The sequence below is a fragment of the Nerophis lumbriciformis genome, linkage group LG06 (assembly GCF_033978685.3).
Source record: "Nerophis lumbriciformis linkage group LG06, RoL_Nlum_v2.1, whole genome shotgun sequence".
Taxonomy (NCBI): Eukaryota; Metazoa; Chordata; class Actinopteri; order Syngnathiformes; family Syngnathidae; genus Nerophis; species Nerophis lumbriciformis.
This window is the reverse complement of record NC_084553.2, coordinates 20,326,559-20,347,670: the sequence shown is the minus strand read 5'-3', so window position 1 is coordinate 20,347,670 and position 21,112 is coordinate 20,326,559. Positions and strand designations below refer to the sequence as shown.

The 21,112-nt window shown below is 38.5% G+C and overlaps 2 protein-coding genes across 3 annotated transcripts in view; one reads left to right on the top strand and one right to left on the bottom strand.

Moving 5' to 3' along the window:
- emilin1b (elastin microfibril interfacer 1b) overlaps positions 1-7,207 on the top strand; it is a 105,024-nt gene extending 97,817 nt beyond the window's left edge. For both annotated transcript variants that reach the window (XM_061963874.2, XM_061963875.2), the window contains 3 exons: positions 4,003-4,020; positions 4,305-4,439; positions 5,564-7,207. In XM_061963874.2, the coding sequence (XP_061819858.2) occupies positions 4,003-4,020; positions 4,305-4,439; positions 5,564-5,886 (476 nt within the window). In that variant the 3' untranslated portion in view covers positions 5,887-7,207. The remainder of the gene's footprint in view (positions 1-4,002; positions 4,021-4,304; positions 4,440-5,563) is intronic.
- A 10,362-nt stretch (positions 7,208-17,569) lies between these two features.
- mthfs (5,10-methenyltetrahydrofolate synthetase (5-formyltetrahydrofolate cyclo-ligase)) lies at positions 17,570-20,977 on the bottom strand. The gene is made up of 3 exons (XM_061963504.2): positions 20,717-20,977; positions 19,754-20,018; positions 17,570-18,371 (listed from the first exon to the last, which is right to left on the bottom strand). Exons 1-3 carry the CDS (start codon positions 20,825-20,827, stop codon positions 18,145-18,147), a joined length of 603 nt encoding a protein of 200 aa, XP_061819488.1. The 5' UTR covers positions 20,828-20,977; the 3' UTR covers positions 17,570-18,144.
- Positions 20,978-21,112: the final 135 nt, after the last annotated feature.

Sequence of the window (21,112 nt, the reverse complement as noted above, 5' to 3'; positions counted from 1 at the left end):
TTCCTCCATATAAACAGCGTGCCGGCGCTGTCACACAATAATGTAGCGTTGGACGGGTTTTAACAATGGTCTTTACTCGAAGATATCAAGAAATGCTGACAAGTTGTATGATTTTTGAACTTGTTTAATGATAACATTAAATTCAAGCACAGATAGACACACACAAGGGAATGCAAGCATACTTAGTCAACAGCCATACAGGTCACACTGATGGTGGCCGTATAAACAACTTCAACACTGTTACAAATATGCGCCACACTGTGAACCCACACCAAACAAGAATGACAAACACATTTCGGGTGAACATCCGCACCGTAAGACAACATAAACACAACAGAACAAATACCCAGAACTCCTTGCAGCACTAACTCTTCCGGGATGCTACAATAACATCTACGACTTTTGGAGCTCAGTGCACAACTGCACACACAATAAGAAGGAGACGAAGCAAAAGAACGAAGAATAGACATGGAGACGAAGAGTAAGAAGAAGAAATACGCTTGCAAGTTCTAAAATGATTGAAAAAAAGAATTTAATTTCATCCAGCACAGCTCGTAGGGGAAGAGGTATGCTGCCTGCACCTCAATTTGGTCACATTTTCAGTAGACCCATAATAAATACATAAAACATCCAAACTTCATGAATGTTTTTTGTGGCAAACAAGTATGTGCTCCAATCACTCTATCACAAAAAAATAAGAGTTGTAGAAATGATTGGAAACTCAAGACAGCCATGACATTATGTTATTTACAAGTGTATGTAAACTTTTGACCACGGCTGTTTATATATATATATATATATATATATATATATATATATATATATATATTGCAGCGTGTATATAAAACATTGACGAAGGGTTTTGAAGTTGTTTTAGAGGGCTTTGAAGGCTACGACAGTGACTCCCATTAGCCACATCTTGCAAGCTAAAAAAAAAAAAAAGAGGACATGTGTGTTCTTGTGTCTCATGATTGTGAACGATAGGCAAAATTCCCCAAAAAAGTGCAGTTCCCCTTTAAGCATGACAGGATTGTCTGTCTATTTGTATTGGCCCTGCGATGAGGTGGCAACTTGTCCAGGGTGTACCCCGCCTTGGGATAGGCTCCAGCCACCGCTGCGTCCCCGAGAGGGACAGGTGTTAGAAAATGGATGGATGCAAGATGATCTTCGCAAATATTCCTTGTTTTCCTCACCCCACCATAAACTGTGTAAACACTAAACAGACAACCTTTATAGCTTTTAATGTCGGTTACTGTTTACACTTGGAGAAAAGATTAGGCATGACAAGCTGACCTGAAATTATTGGAATAAATAATATAAATACTATAAGAGAATTATGTTTTTTATAGTTTTACTTATGTGAGTACACTACCACCACAGAGAAATTAGTGTGTGCTTACTGTATGTAATAGTATGATTCCACTACTAAACATCCCATATTGATTTCTTTCGGCAATTGGCCACGTAACATTCCTTTGGGGGGGTTTAGTTGATCCTTGCATAGTTGTGCAAGTGTTTGTGGCATTTCAGCTTCTTTTGACACGGACTTATTCTGGATTTCTGTTTACAAACACTTCCCTCCTTGATGTCTCCACATCAGAGTCCTAAACACTTTTTGCGTTTCCATCCACCGGCTTCAACCATGCATTGATCGTTCTGGAGCCACAATCTTTGAATTTGCACTTGCCCATCTTATGCAAGTAATTCGGTTTTACTGTGGGCTATTTCTCCGCTGCTATGCTAAGCTGTAACAACACACTGTTAAGTAGGGATAATGTTTGATAAGAAATTATCGAGTTCGAGCCTATTATTGAATCCTCTTATCGAACCGATTCCTTATCGATTCTCTTATCGAGTCCAGATAGGTTGTTGTATATGGAAAAAAAACACACAATATTTGGTTTAACAAAAGCTCACTTTTATTATATAAGAAAAAAATTTAATCTAATAAATAAATAAATATTGACTGTTACCCCCCTAAAAAAATCAAATCAAATACATAAATATTGACTGTTGTTACCCAAAGTATATTAAGTGGGATTTTTCAGAAAAACAAATATATACAGTAACACAAAAACAGCCTGTCTCTGTGATCACTATAGGTGTATAAATAATAATATAGTGTTGAATAAAATCAGTCCCTTGGGCACAAAACTTAAAATAATACAGCTCTCCAAAAAGTGCACTTCTGCTGCTATTTGACATAACTGTTTGTTGTGATGCTTTGACATTTTTGCACTTTATTTCTTTATTGAAAGAAAATTCTATGAAGAGATAAGTTGTTTGCAAATGTGGTTACAATGCTAAAAAATGAAAAGTTATAGCTAAAAAAAGAAATACACTTTATTAAGTTACATTATTTCTTTATAGGGGGAAAGATGTGATGTTATGAGCTAGGGAATATAACAACTACACTACCCAGCATGCAACGTTAGTGACGAGCATGCGCAGTAGCCCCGAAAAGTGTTGTTGCATGTCGCCACCCGGCAGCTAAGAATGAGGTTATGAGCTGTGAAAGTAAACGTCAAGAACTCAGCCAACACGCCTCGTCTGCATTATTTATAATTAGACAGACAACACATACAGTGTCATTTTGTTTTGTTTACAAGGAAAGAAAAACAAAAGTTAAAAAAGGGAGATCATGTCATATATGTTGTGTATATATGTATGTGCTGCAGTTGCTTTAAGAACGTTGCGACAGCTGCCGTAAAGGAGGTGCGTTGCTAGCCTGGTTGCTATGTTTCCGGTTGGTCGTAAAAGTGTTCGTCATGCTCAAATCTCTCGGTAAAGTTATTCATTGGATTATACCTTTTGTTTTGAACTTTATTACACCTTGGAGCGCTTTTTCCGGTCCATTTTTTTCCTGCTTTCGCTATCTGCGCCTAATGACTGAGCTATGTGACGTCATTTCTTGTGATGGGGCATTTCTGGTCGGGACGGGATTCGTTCCCAGGGATTCGAATAAAGAACCAACTATTTTTCTTTACTATAGTGGTCTCGATAACGGGTACCGGTTCTCAAAAAGGGATTCGAGTCCGAGGACTCGGTTCTTTTCTTATCGAACAACCGGGAAAATCGGTTTCGAGTATCATCCCTACTGTTAAGCACGCACAGCACACTAGATAGTGCGCCAATAATTCTGACCGGGCAGCACAGGTAGCCTACTTTAGTTCCTATGTGTAGTTACGTTGTAGCATCCTCAAAAAATCATAACATTTAAAAGCAGGACTGAAGTTCATCCATGTTTTAAATAAAAGTAATGTTAATAGATTTTCAAGACCTTTCAAAATTGTATTTATTTTTCACATGAGATTTTAGGAACATTTTAGACATTTAAGGCTTTAAAATTAAAATTGTTGGACTTAAGCATTTTTAAGACTTTTTAAGACCCTGCAGATACCCTGTCCATAATGTTGTGGATGCAATACATAATGTTGCGTAGTACAGTGGAATGAGGAATGCAAAGACTTCTACAAAGGAGCGACGACACACAACATAGAAGGGCAGTCTGTTCAGAGAGTCAGAGTCAGCAGTTCATTTGCATATCAGAAAGAAAACATTTCTTTAAGGACAATGATGTCCAAATTGCAGATATGAAGGATCAGTGGTTTGAAAAAGGAGTGAAAGACATCTAATGTAGATAGTTTTCCAGCTGGCGGACTACCGATTATTTTGTCACTCACCAGCCACACAACAACCCCAGGGACGCAAAATAGAGAAACTTCACACCTAACGTTTTTTACACGAAAAATCCTTTTCAAATGAGGCGTTTTGGTTTGGTAGGCTCTCCTGTTTCGTTACGTAGCCATCCTGGCAACTATTGAGGATGGTAAGTGTCCATCACTCATCAATGTGTCTGTCTTGAGTGCATAAGTGGATTTAGTTACGCACTAAATCCACTTATGCGTGGATTTAGTGCGTAACTAATAGTATATTTAACAGCAAATATCTTGCTGTTAAATATCAGCAAGATATTTAACAGATTTTGTGTTTTCATTCCAGGTTCCAAAGGAGAGACAGGTGTGTAAATAACATAATTCATGTTTTTGTTCCATTTTGTGGGTGTACTTAACTACTTTGTTTACTGGGGTAAAAAAGATCTGGCAGTGTTCAGGTGGTCCTTGGTCCACATTTGAGGTTTCACTTTCCTTTTCTTTGATGCACTACCATCAGAAGAGTCTGCTTCAGCGGCATACTGAAGTGCATAATATTACTTTTAAAAATATATATATTAGTGTTCCTAGCTAGTACAACACTGCAAATTAGTGTGAGATTAATTGAATATTCATATGTTGTGTTGTCAGGACTGCCGGGTGTTGATGCTCATTCACCCAAACTGTCATTCTCTGCTACTCTGACTGTCCCTATGGAGAGGGCAGGAACCATTGTCTTTGATAAGGTCTTTGTTAATGAAGGAGACTTCTATGACCCCAGAACAGGTACAACCATATAAAATAAATGGGCTCGAAAGTGTGACGTGGAAACGCAATGCATTGTGGTTCTTGCTGGTATCTGAATAGCTTATTTACATGGCTGAATGCATGACTCTTGTCTTAAAGTTGTGTTCCTTTCCTTAACAAGTTCAAAACATGGCGTGAACGTGCGGCATCATTAACTGTCATAATTGTTGTCATGATCACTTCAGGGGAAAAAAAGTTTTGGTGATATTTGTCTCATTTCCAGTGTAGAAGCAAAGCCAAGGAACTCAGGTTTGTGAGCTAACAAAGAGACAATGAATAGCCTGGATAGCAGCCGTGAGACAATCAAACATGACTTTTAACGCAGTCACCTGGTACATGTTGTGTTCACAGCGTTTTCACACCCCTAAGTTTGAATCAAAGCCTGTTTTATTCTGTTGCACATGTAGCATATAGTAGGATGTTAGCGTTAGGTAAGCTAAGCTATCTGCGGCTTACGAACAAAGTACAGAATTTGGGAAAAAAGCAATACCCTTATTCATAGAAGACTTTAAATATTTCCCACATGAATGCACAGTACATCTTACACTTTAAATATATCAAGTGTGAAACAAATTTTACCAGGAGATACCACACACTGACAAGTTCTGTTGACTTACCTCAGAAACGACGACAGTCTTCTCTTTCTAATGTAAATTCCCAAGGTCTTGCCACACCAAAAGTTGGTTTGTCCGTGAGCCTTTACAGATTTGTCATTCTGAAATGTTTGGCCTGTGTATAAACTGCGTTGACGACAATACAGATACAGGACACGTTCAGCAGCTTGGTCTATTGGACGTGCTCATATAGATCAATTCCACCATATGTACTTATTTGTTAAGGTGGCGAGCCTTTGCAACTGGGTCTTGTTCGTTTCACCATAGACTCTGGATTTTTTTCTTTTGTACGATTCATTTTAATCTAGTTTGTTGCTCTCTCTCACAATACCGCTGGTTGAGTACAGCCATGTAAACAAAAACTTTGTCCAGCAACAATGGCTAGCCAACCCCCACAATGCATTGTGAAATCATGTGCCCCTTTGAGTCCTATAAAAATGTAAGTTACTCATTTCTGCATGAACTAAGGGTATTGACTCTTTCTCTCAGGCGTCTTCACAGCCCCCGTTGATGGGCGCTACTTTTTCAGCGCCATCCTGACAGGCCACAAGAACGAGAAGATCGAGGCAGTTTTGTCCAAATCCAACTACGGCATGGCCCGAGTGGACTCTGGGGGTTACCAGCCCGAGGGCTTGGAGAACAACCCCATGGCTGAGGCCAAAACCCCTCCAGGCTCGCTGGCGGTCTTTAACATCATCCTACCGCTGCAGACTGGGGACACGGTCTACATCGACTTGGTGATGGGCAAGTTGGCCCACTCTGTGGAACCGTTGACCATCTTTAATGGGATGCTGCTCTATGAAGCTATGTGACGACTTCCTGGCCAAACACACGAGACACTACTTGACAAGGAACAATCAATCAAGACAAGCCCACATGTGGCAGCACCAAACCCTTGATATCACTTCTTTATTCTGAAGTGGGCAGATTTTTTTTTATATAACGGAACGGATCACCCGAGGTGTTGAGGGGAACTCGTTAAAGCAATTTTTGTGATTGTAAATCCCCTTCTGATGTTGTGAGTTGACCCTTACAAAGCTATGAACGCTACATCAATTGGAACAGTGAGGCAAACACTGAAACATTGTTCATGCAGTCACCATTGTGAAACCTTGACACAACACGAACTGAACATCGCGGGCTTGACACGTCAGACTTGTGTGGGTTCCTCCTCGGTGACTGTGTGAGTGATTGACTCCATGTGTGCTGCGATTGACAGGTGACCAGTCCAGGGTTGTTAGTCTGACAAGCTGGTATAGGCTCCAGCTCTGCAACACTGAACAGGGTGAACCGTAGAAAAAGGACTTCATGTCAAGTGTGGTGCATTGTGCGAAACATCTAGAACACAGGTGTCAAAAATCAAGTGCAGTGGGCAAGTACAACTTAAATCTACTTCTTCACCTCCATCTATTTGAACTCACATGTACAGGTATTGATTTATCTGTGAGGGTGGAGGCCACAGTGGTATTAATTGGAGGCACTTCACTAGCCATTCTTACTAAGAGTGTCAGATTACCACAAAATCTAGCAATAATAAAACTGTACACGACTAAAAACGACACCACTTTGACTATTAAAACATGGCAGTACAAAATTACACATTAGAGATGCATGACAACGTTGTCAAAAGTGACAATTGTGACGACAACAAAGCATGATGGGAAACGCTGCTCCTCAGACGCATGCTCAGACTCTTCCAGATTCTGTGGAAAACCCTCGGATAAAAAGTACATGTGTTTATGTGGGGTCAATTAGTCCTTTTCAGTCCACAGTCTGAAATGTGCTTTGAATTTTGTTCGATTAAATTTGACACCCTTTTGTGGACTCATCTCAAGGTCTAACTTTGACACTGTGATGTGCCTTTAAAAGCGTGTGTATTCTGAATCATTCAGTGCACAACTAGTTCCACTTTTGAATGTTTCATCATAAATTGCACAATGTTTGTTTCTATAAGCCACTTCATGTTGTTTTCATTGACAATTATTCTATAAAATAATATTGTTTATATCTGGTTGATACAATTTTTGAAAGTAGGAAGAGCACATTAGAAATATTGTCTTACAAAAATGTAAATGTCCTCATTTTTAGGTGTTGTTTTATCCAAAAGATGAATGTAAGGTAATAAAAATGAAATATTTAATGCATAGATTTTGCTGTGTTTGATTATTAAATTTGCAATGTTTTTCAAAATTAATGGGGCTGCTTATAACTTTATTAAAGTTAAATTTCTACACCACCAAAAAACATGAGACAATAACAGGCTAGATTATGTTACAATTGGGGGGGCGTGTGTCACCTCGGAACAGATGCTTTTTTTTGATATAGTAGGACAGTGTTTTTCAACCACTGTGCTGTGAGATACAGTCTGGTGTGCCGTGGGAGATTATCTAATTTCACCTATTTTGGTTAAAAATATTTTTTGCAAACCAGTAATTATAGTCTGCAAATGATGTCTTGTTGTTGAGTGTTGGTGCTGTCTAGAGTTCGGCAGAGTAACCGTGTAATACTCTTCCATATCAGTAGGTGGCAGCCGGTAGCTAATTGCTTTGTAGATGTCGGAAACAGCTGGAGGCGGCGTGCAGGTAAAAAGGTGTCTAATGCTTAAACCAAAAATAAACAAAAGGTCAGTGCCCCTAAGAAAAGGCATTGAAATTTAGGGAAGGCTATGTAGAACGAAACTAAAACTGAACTGGCTACAAAGTCAACAAAAACAGAATGCTGGATGACAGCAAATACTTACTGTGGAGCAAAGACGGCATCCACAATGTATAGCCGAACATGACATGACAATCAACAATGTCCCCACAAAGAAGGATAAAAACAACTGAAATATTCTTGATTGCTAAAACAAAGTAGATGCGGGAAATATCGCTCAAAGGAAGACATGAAACTGCTACAGGAAAAAAACAAAAAAAGACAAAAAGACAAAAAGACACCAAAATAGGAGCGCAAGACAAGAACTAAAACACTACACACAGGAAAACATCAAAACATTCTAAATAAGTCACGGCGTTATGTGACAGGTCGTGACAGTACACCTGCTTTGAGACAAGAGCTATATTAATGCATGGTTGGTTATGGTTTAAAGTCATATCCAACAATTGCGACTTTTTACTGTCAACTGAGTTTCGTTTTTTAATGATTTCTGCTGGTGGTGTGCCCCCGGATTTTTTCAACGCAAAAAATGGGCCTTTGCTCAAAAAAGGTTGAAAAACACTGTAGTAGAATATGAAGAAGCAGATGTAGCGCTTGGATTTACTGTGACTATATACAGACATACAGCATATATATATATATATATATATATATATATATATATATATATATATATATATATACACTGTATTAGGCTGTCAAAGTCAACGTGATAATAACGCATTAACAATAAATTTCAATAACGGCATACATTTTTTTTATGGACGATTAACGCACACAAGTCTTTTTTTTAACCTCGGGCTTTGCCGTAGCTGGGGAACTTGGCTGCAGTTCACTTGCTACTGATGAGCCACACGCGGGCAGAAATGTACAAAGGAAAGTCTACCTTTTGGAAATATCAGGTTCAAAGCCATAACAAGTTGTTCTCCCGACAAGAAAGGACTATTTTTCACCGTGAGAAGAGGCAACATCCCTGAAGAAAACGCCTGCTGCGCGTGTCGTTCTAGAGGTGGGTGGTGCTTCACTTTTGTGTTCAGATTACGGTTAAGGTGCAGTAATAACATAACATTTAGATTGTTACTGTGACTGATTTAGTTAGTAAGATGACATAAAAGCTCAACAGAAATGAAAGACGGTCGAAAGGAGAGTTGTTTTTATTGCAAACCGTCGATTCAACACCAAAACATGTCAAGACACTTTCTCAAACCAATCACACACTTTTCCGGCTTCAAAATAAAAGTGATACGCTATACATTCGGTTTAACTGCATTTACAAAATGAAAATGTATTACATTACAATCATGCTTTGACAATAGGGATGGGCACCGGATCCGGTACTTTTGTTGGTACCGTCTAAAACCAGCCGGTACTGCTGGGCACAGATTCACGTAAGATCCAGCGGTGCCATGTTTCAGTGCCTGGGTTGCACGTGACGTCACATCTGTTTGAATTAGCACTTGCGAATGGCGAGTACTTGTTAGCACTCGAGAAAACAAGAGATTTCAAAGCGGACATGCTCTTAGTAATCTTGCTACCCATCAATGTTTCATAACAAAAACCCAACCATGCCAGATAGAAAATGCTCTAAATTGTGGCTGGTCTTTTCTAAATGCGATGCTGATGCAGATTACGCCTGCTGCAATATTTTTGATGCAAATATCAAGGCAAGTGGCGGGAATACTTCCAATCTGAGGAAGCACCTGGTTAAACATAGGTTTTTTCTCATGGCTGAAGAGTGCAGCCAAGTTAGATGTACGGCTGCAACTCCTGCATTTGGCACCTTTAGCGACTCAGCTGCAGCCAACAACACGGGGAAGAAATGGCGTTAACATTTGGTGACGATAACAGCGACATCATCATCCTCTACGCATGCTCCAGGTAAAAAGACTACTGTATAAAATACATTAGCTTTATTAGTTTTTCCTTCACTTTCATTTGTGTTGTAATACTTTTGGAAAAAATGGTCTTTAATTTGACTCCATCCTCTTTTGCTCATTTGTTTTTAACTTAGTTGCCTTAATTGCTTCCATGGACCCCCAGCACATATTTTCCAGATGGAAAAAGAAAGGAGTACATGGAACCGAGTCTTATTTTGTGAAATACTAAGAAAATAACACCGCATTGTTGTTGTTTAGTGTTTTTGTGTTGAAGAAATTTACAAAATAATTGCAAACATGTTACTATACAAATAATTGGATATTGATTTAATATATTTGATGAATGATAAATAAAGAGAAATAAATGTTAGATTTAAACATGTTAACATTTCAATATTACACAAATAAAACATTTTTACCACATGAACACACACAAAAGTACCGAAAATTGGTACCTTTGAGTATCAGTATCAATTCCTATTTGTCAGAGATGTTTTGTAATTATTTTCTTTAACTGTAAATGCTAGTACATCAGTTGATGAATATGGGGAATGTTTATGGCTGGCTGAAATATTGTGTAAATTATTTTATAACATATTCTGGTCGAGTCCTCAATTACAAAATCATCAGCAGACTGAATATTACATGTTATTAATTATTAAGGAAGGTTCAAAGATTGCCATGCAGCAATATGAAGACCATTAACTTGTACAACATGTTTTGTACAGAATGTCAGTAGCAATTATTCAGGTAGAAATATCACAGATACCAGCTGGGATAGGCTCCAGCCCCCCCTCACAACCTCAAAAGGAACAAGCGGTAGTAAATGAATGGATGGATGGATCTTACCAAACATCTTTGACAATCAAAGCATGATCAAAACAATCAACATTTTGTGTTATTTAGACAAGAACTGTTATCTAAACATGGAAGTGTAGCTCCTCCTCTGAATGCAAGTGCTCTTAAAGCAGGGATACAAAGTCTGTATTTCTACAAAATACAAAATCTGGCAAGACACCAACACACAAAAGTTTGTTTTTTTAATTGTCATTAAATCATGTTTTTCCTTTTTGTGTTAAGCGTAATGTTTAAACCACATTACATTAAAGCAAATCAATTGTCCATTCATGGTGTTAAAACTTGAAAATGATCTGTCTATGGTACACATATTATTGACGAAATATTAAATATATATGTAATTACTCACACTTAATTTTAAGTTAACTATGAATAAAATGTGATTAATCGTAATTAAATATTTTAATCGTTTCACAGCCCGAATATATGTGTATGTGTGTGTGTGTGTGTGTGTGTGTGTGTGTGTGTGTGCGTTATTTGTCTCTAAAGTCTGAACATATAATATACACACGTCCATGTATGTTCTCATCGACCCAGGGCATTGTATTCTCAGGGCATTCAATCAATCGCAACTGTGCGGTTACTGAACTACATACACACATTATACAAAATATTTGTAATTCATAAATAATACATTAAATAATTATTTACTCAATAATTGTAATAAAATAATGCAAACATAATTAACGACTTGTAATAAGTACAAATATGTATTTCATTTATAAAAAAATAAAAATAAAAAAAGGGGAAATATGTATTTATATTGTACAAACTAACCATACAATGAATACAAAAAGTATTGTGTATGTTTAAAAATATATATTTATTGGACACATATATCCTGGTATTACAAACCTATGTAATCCAATTATATGTATAAAGTGTAATGTATATGTATAATTAATTAATGTGTGTATATATATATATATATATATATATATATATATTTTTATATATATATATATATATATATATATATATATATATATATATATATATATATATATATATCATTAATACAAACAAAATGAAAAACAAATAATTACCTTGTAAATATGATAAAATTGTAAAATGTACCACATTTAGTTGAGAGAAAACACAATGATGCTGCTGCCCTCTTGGCCAGGTCTCCCTTGGAAAAGAGATCTTTGATCTCAATGGGATTTTACCTGGTTAAATAAAGGCTAATAATAATAATAATACAAATGTATCAAAATTTAATTAGTAAAGATATTTAAGGCTTTTCTGTCTTGCCTCTGGTGAGGGCGGTACGCACCCGCCCCTTCCCCAACCAACGCCTTCACCACCGCTTGTTTGCTCCAACCCCCCCTCCCTCTGTTGCGAGTTTGTTGTGACTAAATGTAACGTGTTTATGTTTGCATTGCAAATGGGTTTTTTTTCCCTTAGACTCAGTCTGGACCCCTTCTTGTGGATCCAGCCTTTGACTGATATTTTTTTACTCTTCCCCCCTTTCCAAATATCACCTTTTTCTCACCTTTTTTTTAAGGAGCGCCGTAAAAATGGCTGCTCCGTCGGCGGTCTCGTCTTGTCTCCCTGTAACGTATGTCTGCTCTTAGTGGGACTGTGCCAAAAATATACTTTTCAGTTCTTATGTGTCTTGTGCATGTTGAGAATTGACAATAAATCATCTTGAATCTTGACAATATAAATTACAAATCACATTTACACTTTACATTATTTATTTGTCTTACATATATTACATTAAACATTGTAAATGTAATTATGTTTGTATAATTGTATAATGTACTTTATATAGTTTGCTTTCAAACACTAAGCATCACCCTGTACAGTCCAATTAAAATATTGTTGTGGGATGAAAGAACGCGCTGATGAATGCTTCTTGTGTTCTCTCACAGCTTGAGCAGGTTCCACAGTTCCATCCATCCATTTTCTACCGCTTATTCCCTTTGGGGTCGCGGGGGGCGCTGGAGCCTATCTCAGCTACAATCGGGCGGAAGGCGGTGTACACCCTGGACAAGTCGCCACCTCATCGCAGGGCCAACACAGATAGACAGACAACATTCACACTCACATCCACACACTAGGGCCAATTTTAGTGTTGCCAATCAACTTATCCCCAGGTGCATGTCTTTGGAGGTGGGAGGAAGCCGGAGTACCCGGAGGGAACCCACGCAGTCACGGGGAGAACATGCAAACTCCACACAGAAAGATCCCGAGCCCGGGATTGAACCCAAGACTACTCAGGACCTTCGTATTGTGAGGCAGATGCACTAACCCCTCTGCCACCGTGAAGCCCGTTCCACAGTTGGTCAACTGTAAATAATTATAGTTAATGAGAACAAATGATTTTTCAAAGGTGAAGCGGCCACTGGTGAGGACTAACTGCTGCACAAGTTGGTTTTTGAACTCCTGCAGCAGCTGAGCTCATTGATTGATCTTTTCCAGATGTTTCCGTCTCACATGACTGCAGAATATAGCCGTGAGGAGCCTCCTCTTTTAGTGGTGAGGGTCAGCACAAGTGGCAAACACGTCCAATCACATCAGGTTCACACCTGTACCTGAAACAGTCCACTTTGGAAGCATTTTCATGTGGGAAACATCTGGAAACGATCATTAAACCACGTTTTTTTGTTACCATGGCAGCAACCTGGAGGTTGTCAACATGCTGATGGTAGCAAAAACAAACGTCCTGTCTCTACCGCCCCCTGCTGGATTTAATAGCACAGCAGTTAGTGATCACTATGCTCGCATGCTGTCAAACCAACCATTAATGTTTGCACTTTAAAGATGACTTTGACTCCCTGCTTCAAGCCCTCGATGTTCCTGCATGGCATTCATGTATTGGACATTACCTAGAGTAATGTACTGTATCAGCATATGACTTAAAACATAACCCAAACCCTATTGTACTGTAGAAACGCGACCCTGTAAGCCAGGGGTAGGTAACCTATGGCTCTAGAGCCAGGTGTGGCTCTTTTGATGACTGCATCTGGCTCTCAGATAAATCTTAGCTGACATTGCTTAACACAACAAGTAACAAATGATTCCGCTGGTAATCACAGCGTTAAAAATAACGTTCAAAATTAAAAACATTCTCATGCATTTTAATCCATCCATCCGTGTTCTATCGCACCTGTTCAAGAAGTCGCATTAATATTTTATTTATTTTTGGTTAGCTTCAGAATAACAATGTTATTAAAAAGAATAAGAGACTTATTATACTCTAAAAATGTTAGTCTTACTTAAAAATGCACTTATTTAGTTGTATACAGTGTTAAAAAATATTGGTAACACTTTAGTATGGGGAACAAAGACTTAATTTAGAGTTATTTGGACACCAGGGGAACATATAAGGTTTAGGGTTACTAATAAGCAATAATTCTGAGGTTATTGAGGGAAGACTCTTAGTTAATGGCTTCCTAGATGTATAATAAGGCCATGCCGAATAAGGCATTAATAAGTACTTAATAATGACTAATTAAGACCCAATATGTTACTAATTTGCATGTTAATAAGCAACTAATAATGGTGAATATGTTCCCCATACTAAAGTGTTACCAAAATATTATATGGCTCTCACGGAAATACATTTTACAATATTTGGCTTTCATGGCTCTCTCAGCCAAAAAGGTTCCCGACCCCTGCTGTAAGCGGTAGAAAATGGATGGATTAAATGATTAAATAATTATTATAATAAAATAAATACATCCTAAAAAAACTTCTACTTCACATCAGTTGTCCTTTCCTATTATAATCAATAATATGATTTTGAAATGTTTCCTTACACCCTGAAGCTCCACCTGACACTCCCTTCTCTCTCCTGACTTTATTAGTTATTCTCATGCTAAAATAAAATTGTTTTCTTTTAAAAAGTAATAAAAGGCTAATATATTTCACTGGTTCATGTCCACACCTGACCTTCTTCAGTCTCTCCACCTTTCATTACCCTGACTGCCTCACTACTCTATGTAATATCATTCTACTGTAAGATATCATTGCACATCTTATCTGATGTTGATAAATGGTCAAGTCTAATTCAGTGTTGTGATTGTGTTGTAGTGTAGCCGTAAGTCCTGCTGCTGTTTCAATCATTTGTCCTTTTTTTTTTAGCGGTGGCCTTTTGCGACCTGAAAGGAAATGACAAGACATAATGTTATTTTTTGGAAACACTGACGAAGTTAGCAATTAAATAATGGACCATGACCATGCCACAATTAAGATGACTTAACTCAAATTATATGGTTTCTAAATATGAGTATAAACAAACGGCAAGACGTTATAAACAAGCAATATTCCTGGCAACGTTCTCAACAGACCGTCTGCTTGGTAATGTTGTCCTCTCTGCCTGAACATGCTCTCTCTCTCACTCACCCCCACACTCAGAGCTGGTAAAGTAAGTCACATAAAACTGTGTTGCACTTTCAATAAAAGCACAAGGTAGTCCTAGAAGACGTTTCGCCTCTAATCCATGTAGGCTTCATCAGTTCGTGCTCATAGACTTAGATTGGTCAGATCTAGTCCAGCGGCTGGTGCCTAAACCCCAAATATTTATACTCCAAAACCAGGAGGGTGTGCCTGGGCAAGGATAGTTTTGCCCTATCGCAGTGAGAGAAACAACAGTTTTGATGCAAATAGCAATCCTACTATCAAAGCCAAGGGCAGTCGTTGATGTGTAATTTCCCCTTGTTAGCATTGAGGTATTGTGTGGCAGAATGATCGCTGTGGATCGACTACCACCAGTCCAAAATAGTCAGAATCCCCCACTTAAGCATTCCATTCAGTTGTAAACAAATGGCAAGTATTTGAGGAATGGATGAAAGGACGGTGTTATGTGTGGGGGACAGGTGGTGTCGCAGCCCACCTCCTCTGTACAGGTATGGCTTCCCTCACTTTTTTATACCATCCGTCCTCCCTGTCCAGAATCTGTACATTTGTGTTCTCAAAGGAGTGCTGTTTCTCCCTGAGGTGCAGGTAGACAGCTGAGTCTTGGCCTAAAGAGTTTGCCCGTCTATGCTGTGGCGTGCGCCGGCTTCGTGGTTGTTTTGTTTCCCCAATATATGAATCAGTGCATTCATCATTACACTAGATAGCATACACCAGATTGTTTTGTGGGTGTGGGGTGTCCGGTCTTTAGGATGCACCAGTCTCTGTCTCAGGGTGTTGCCTGGTTTGAAGTGTACTGGTTGGTTAAAAATGATTCCGAGTTTCTCAGATGGACCAGATACATATGGAATGACAATATGTTTGCGTCTGCCACCTTTTTCTTCCTCATCCACTCTGTTCTTGTTATTTCTGGAACTGGATGCACGTTTCACAAACGACCAGCTGGGATGACCACAGGTTTTGAGGTCTTCCCTCAAATGCCTATGCTCTTTCTCTTTGGCCTGTGGGCCGGTAGGAACATTATCAGCTCTGTGTTGTAGGGTTCTGATAATGCCCGGTTTGTGTTCCAGTGGGTGGTGTAAGTCAAAAAGTAGGTATTGATCGGTGTGTTTGGTTTTTCGGTAAATCCAAACATGGAGGCCCCTGTTCTCTCCAATGTGGACATCACAGTCCAAAAAGGCAACTTACTGACTTTGACATCCTCACATGTGAACTTGATGTTTTTGTCCACTGAGTTTAATGTGCTCGGTGAAGGCTTGCACTTCTTGGTTTCTGATTTTCACCAAGGTGTCATCCACATATCTGTACCAATGACTTGGTGCTGTTCCCTTCAGAGCTCAGAGCTCTCCTTTCCATGTCCTCCATGTAAATGTTTGCTATTGTTGGGGATACAGGTGATCCCATGGCACAACCATGTTTTTGTCGGTAAAACGTTCCCATTAATTGTATGTAGTGTTAAGGCAAAGTTACAGCAAAAGGCAAATTTGTTCTGGGTTTAGTGTGGATCTATCTTGTAAGGTACAATCACATAGTAGATGTTGCCTCACTGTGTAAACGGTATCCTGGGTTGGAATACAGGTGAACAGGGAGGTGGCGTCGGATGAAACCATAGTTTAATTTTGTCCAGTTTAGATCTCTGATCTTTGCTACAAAGTCAATTGAGTTTTAGACATGATGTGGAGTTTTGCCAACCAAAGGTGCTAAGATGTTGGCCACTTACTGTACTTGGCAATATTATGTCACAGAGTTAATGCTGCTGAAAAGGGGTCTGAGGGAAGCCCCATCTTTGTGTATTTTTGGAAGGCCATAAATGCCAGGAATGGTTTCTTGTGGGTATTATCAGTAATACAACGCCCGGTTGACGGCTTCTGACTTTTGTAGAGTTTGTAAGTATTCAATAATTCTTCTCTTGTACCCACCAGTTGGGTCCCTTTTGAGTACCGTATTTTTCGGAGTATAAGTCGCACCGGAGTATGCCGAAAATGCATAATAGAAAAGGAAAAAAACATATATAAGTCGCACTATGAAAAAGCCAAACTATGAAAAAAAATGCGACTTATAGTCCGAAAAATACGGTATTCATGTTTTGAAGTCTTTGAGGAGTGTAAGCAACTGGTTTTGGTAGTCAGTTGTGTTGAGAATTACTTTGCATCTCCCCTTATCAGCTGGCAGGATCGTGATGTTTTCCTCCTTGCCCAGTGATCTTACTGCCTTCCTCTCCTCCAAGGATAAGTTTGGGGGTGGGGGCTTGGCATTAGAAAGAGCTGCTTGGAGTGCCATGCACCTGGGATCAAACTTGTAACACCTGCCTTACAAGACAACACATTGTTTCTTCTGCACCATTAAATATTGTGAACACACTTGCAGAATGTTGCTAAAGTATTCTAAATTATGACAGATCAGGAAAGTGCTGGGAATAAGTTTGCCATAAAAATGTTTGATTAAGCGCCTTTTCAGTCATTCTACGGATCACAGAACGCAGTGCGGTTTCCTGCTCGAGAGGCAGGTTCTAATACTATTATTGCAGCCTTTGTTTTGAATGGTATTTTTCTGCACCACTTAGCGCATTCTTTTATATCCACTCATATAACTGTAGCTATGTGAGTGTTAGTTGTTCATAACTTTTAAAATTGTTCAAAATTCTGATGTGCACATCAGTCAGTCTGACGAGTTTTCACACTTGATTATTAGAACCGTTTTTAAAGATCAATAACATATAGAAACATGAGTACAGCAGCCATGAAGTTAGCATCACATTTTCCACATTTATTTCACTCCTGACAAATCTGAACTTTGATGTGAAAAAGAGCATATTGTGGCTATGCACAAAAACTTCAAATTGTGACAAAAAAAAAACCAACAAAAGCAGCCGTGGATCATTTATATTTCCAAACACATTTGTTTTGCTTTTCATGTCTTTTACTCGCTTTTTGCAAATGCCTCATTGCCAATTATGCAAATTTGACAATTCACTAAATACGTAAAATGGATGCTGTGTTACTTTATATACAAAGAAACTGTGCGGTACCTTTATGAGAGACAATCGAGGCTCTGCCTCCAAGGAGAAAACTGCAGTCCAAGTATATGCTGTAATAACGTCAAAGACAGCGAAGCGAATCAGATGTCACAAGTGGCCTTCTTTTAAAAAAGTTAATGTGTTTGACAGTCATGAACTGTGCAAAGTTTTGTGTCAGGCACACCAAGTCCAGCACACATCACCTGCTGTTTGGCAGCCATCCATCATTTGCTTTGGCTTGCGTTGAACGTGAATGCGTTGGATGTCAAAGATGGAAAGAAAAAAAATATTGTAGGTGGTTACTGATCATCTTCATACAAGACTTCATCGATGAGCACATCGTTGTCATCCACGGGGATGTTCTGACACAGCTGTTCTTTAAAGGCTAAGGCGATCGTGTAGGGTTTCCCTTTGGGGTGTCTGATGCAGCGCTCTAGATAAGTGTCATAGAATCCCTTTCCTCTGCCCAGACGCTTCCCAGACAAGTCAAAGCCCAGACCTGGCATTAAGATGAGGTCCAGACCTCCTGGAAAACAAATTGAATGTAATCACATTTTCTACAGTGCTTGTCCTCAATAGAGGCATGGCTGGCCTATCCCAACCGACTTTGGTTGAGAGTGGAAGAGGCATATACTCATAGTTTTACTGTCTCGCATATGTCAAACAGTAACTTCTTCTACTACTTTTCACATTACATAAGCACAGGGTTTCCCCCTCTAGTAATTGATTGTGGCGCACCGCTACGGCAAAATAAAAACTAACACACCTTAAAAATAAGGGTTTTTTAACATAGATTTTTTACATGAAAACAAATTTAAGTAATATTGTATTAAGAGTTTTACTGTATATAGTATATTATTTACGTACTATTGGCCATAATAAGTTTGAAAACAAAATGTGCATATGAATCGCCTGTCAGTGCTAAAGTTGGTTGTGCACCTAAACGGGGTTGGCACCCGGCAAAAGAGGACAAAGTTGAAGAGAAAGGAATTTCAAGTTAGTTAATGCATTTATTTTTTTTCGAGCGTGTGTAAACTACCTTTATTTTGACATTACTACCGACATTCACATCTAACTTTACACCGTGTGCGTCTTTGAACCTGCATTTGGACATCTCTGTGTTGGAGAACACCCGTGAGTGTGTGGGTTTTCGCCGGGTACTTCGGCTTCCAAAAATATGCACGTTAGGTTCACTGGAGACTGCAAATTGTACGTAGGTATGAATATGAGTGTGAATGATTGTTTGTCTATATGTGCCCTGTGATTGATTGGCCATGCTAATTTCTGTTAGCCTGTCAATGAGCTTGTCCATTGTACATTAGCATTAAGCTAGTGGCATTAAAGCCAACCTTCATCCTGAATAATTGTATTCTTTTTTCTGTTTAATCTAAACTGTGTTATTAATTTAATGTGATTCCTACATGCATGTGCACGTCAAATGTGAATAAATTGTAAAACCTACTCTTCTTAATGTGCTTAGTATTACAATGACTTCATCATGGAGAATATCAATAAACCATCTCAAGTAATGTTTGTCATCTCTAACTCAAAAAACTGTTTACATATTTGACAAACTAAATTCCAAAATTCAGGCAGGGGAGAATACAGTGTACCCTGTGTTACCTTTTACAACAAGCAGCAACAAAAAAAGTAGAGCAAAACAATGTAACAAAAATATGTTATTATTAATAACTAACAATCCAGATTTGTTTTGAAATATATGTAAAACATTTGTTTAGTCTTTTAAAAACTATATGCACCACTGCCAATCAACTTAATCATGACATCATAGGTATAAAGATGTCATATTGATCATGCACCTAGCCACACCTCCACCAACACATATATATTAGCAATCTGTGGGAAACCCTGAAGCAGCGTTGGTAAAGATCACAAACACTGGTCTACCTGTAGCCAGGGCTTCTTCTCTACTGTGGTCATGTCGGTCAGGCTGTTGGATGTTCCAGGATGTCACAGGAAGGGTTTTCATGTCCTGCACGCCATTCAGCCTCAACATGTCCATGTGGTTGCTGCCATGCTCATATCTGGGGATGAAACATATTTTCCCTGCTTCAAACACGTTGCTGATGATTTCCTCAGTGCGCACTTCATCGTCCATGCTGAGGAACACTGCGATACGCTGACTCGCCACATACTTTGGGTGCCTGAAGAGCTGAAATCAGAGAAATTTAAGAATGTTTTATTTAACAGAAAAGTGGAATAGGGTTTAGCATTTATGCGTCATCGCACAGGGTTTCCTACAGGACTGCTTCTGTCTAATAAAACCACATAAAGTCCTTAGATTTGTGCCTTTTTCCAAAAACTTCAAATAGTGACAAAGTGACTTGCTTAGTTGACAGCACTGATCCTTCATGCTTTGTCTTCTTATTTTCTGGCAAACCAGGTGCTTACAAAATGTAAGAATGATGATGCTATTCACTGTATAAACATTCACAAATTGTCTCATTGTAATGTGTTTCTGAGCAAGGGTAAAGTCAGACTTGTTAAAGATGCTTTGGAAACACCGTCTAGCAAAAGGGTGTTTGAGAGATGACTATATATATAGCTCTTATTGCAGATTAGTGTGCATATAAACTGTATGTACATTACACGAGAAAGACAACTTTACAAAAACGTCTAACTTTTGAGTTTGGAACAGATTGAAATAAGAGTTAAAAAATACAATTTAATGCAAGCAATGTCAATAAAAGCTATGAATAAGTAAGACTTCCAACCAGTGTTGCAGTATAAGCACTACATAAAACTAGCATAGCAAGTTCATATAATACAATTCATAAAAATACAAAAATTAAGAGCACTTGTTGTAGTGTACATCAAAAGTTATATAATGATGCAACTATATGTTCTTACTTTTTGGGAGAGAACCGAAGACTGTCTGAGTTTCTCCTGTCCACTAAGTGAGGCAACTCGTCGTTTTATTTCTTTTCTCAGCGCTTGTTTAGCGGCTCGCATGGCGGCCATTGTGTCTTATTTTGAAAACCGTCTAAAGTCTACTTTTTGTTTACTTTGGTTGTTTGAAAGAGAAGGTCTTTATCGCCTCATGTTGTTAAATATTAACTCTTCTAACCCGCTACAAGGCGCACATTTGTTAAACGTCACTTCCGTTTAGGCTAGAATAAAGAGGACTACAGTAAAACGCATGCCAGTGACGTCATCAACAATCCGGTAGTGATTATTTCTTCTTTTTTTATTAAACCACTGATATACAAACAAAACAAAGCAGTTTGAAGCCAATATGTTTCACGG

Excerpts from the sequence above, each read along its gene's own strand:
- mthfs (XM_061963504.2), bottom strand. The coding sequence starts at position 20,827 with ATGGCCGCCATGCGAGCCGCTAAACAAGCGCTGAGAAAAGAAATAAAA. Across the intron at positions 20,019-20,716 it reads CTTCGGTTCTCTCCCAAAAA|CTCTTCAGGCACCCAAAGTA; the intron begins GTAAGAACATAT and ends CTCTGATTTCAG. Across the intron at positions 18,372-19,753 it reads AGAAGAAGCCCTGGCTACAG|GAGGTCTGGACCTCATCTTA; the intron begins GTAGACCAGTGT and ends TTTGTTTTCCAG.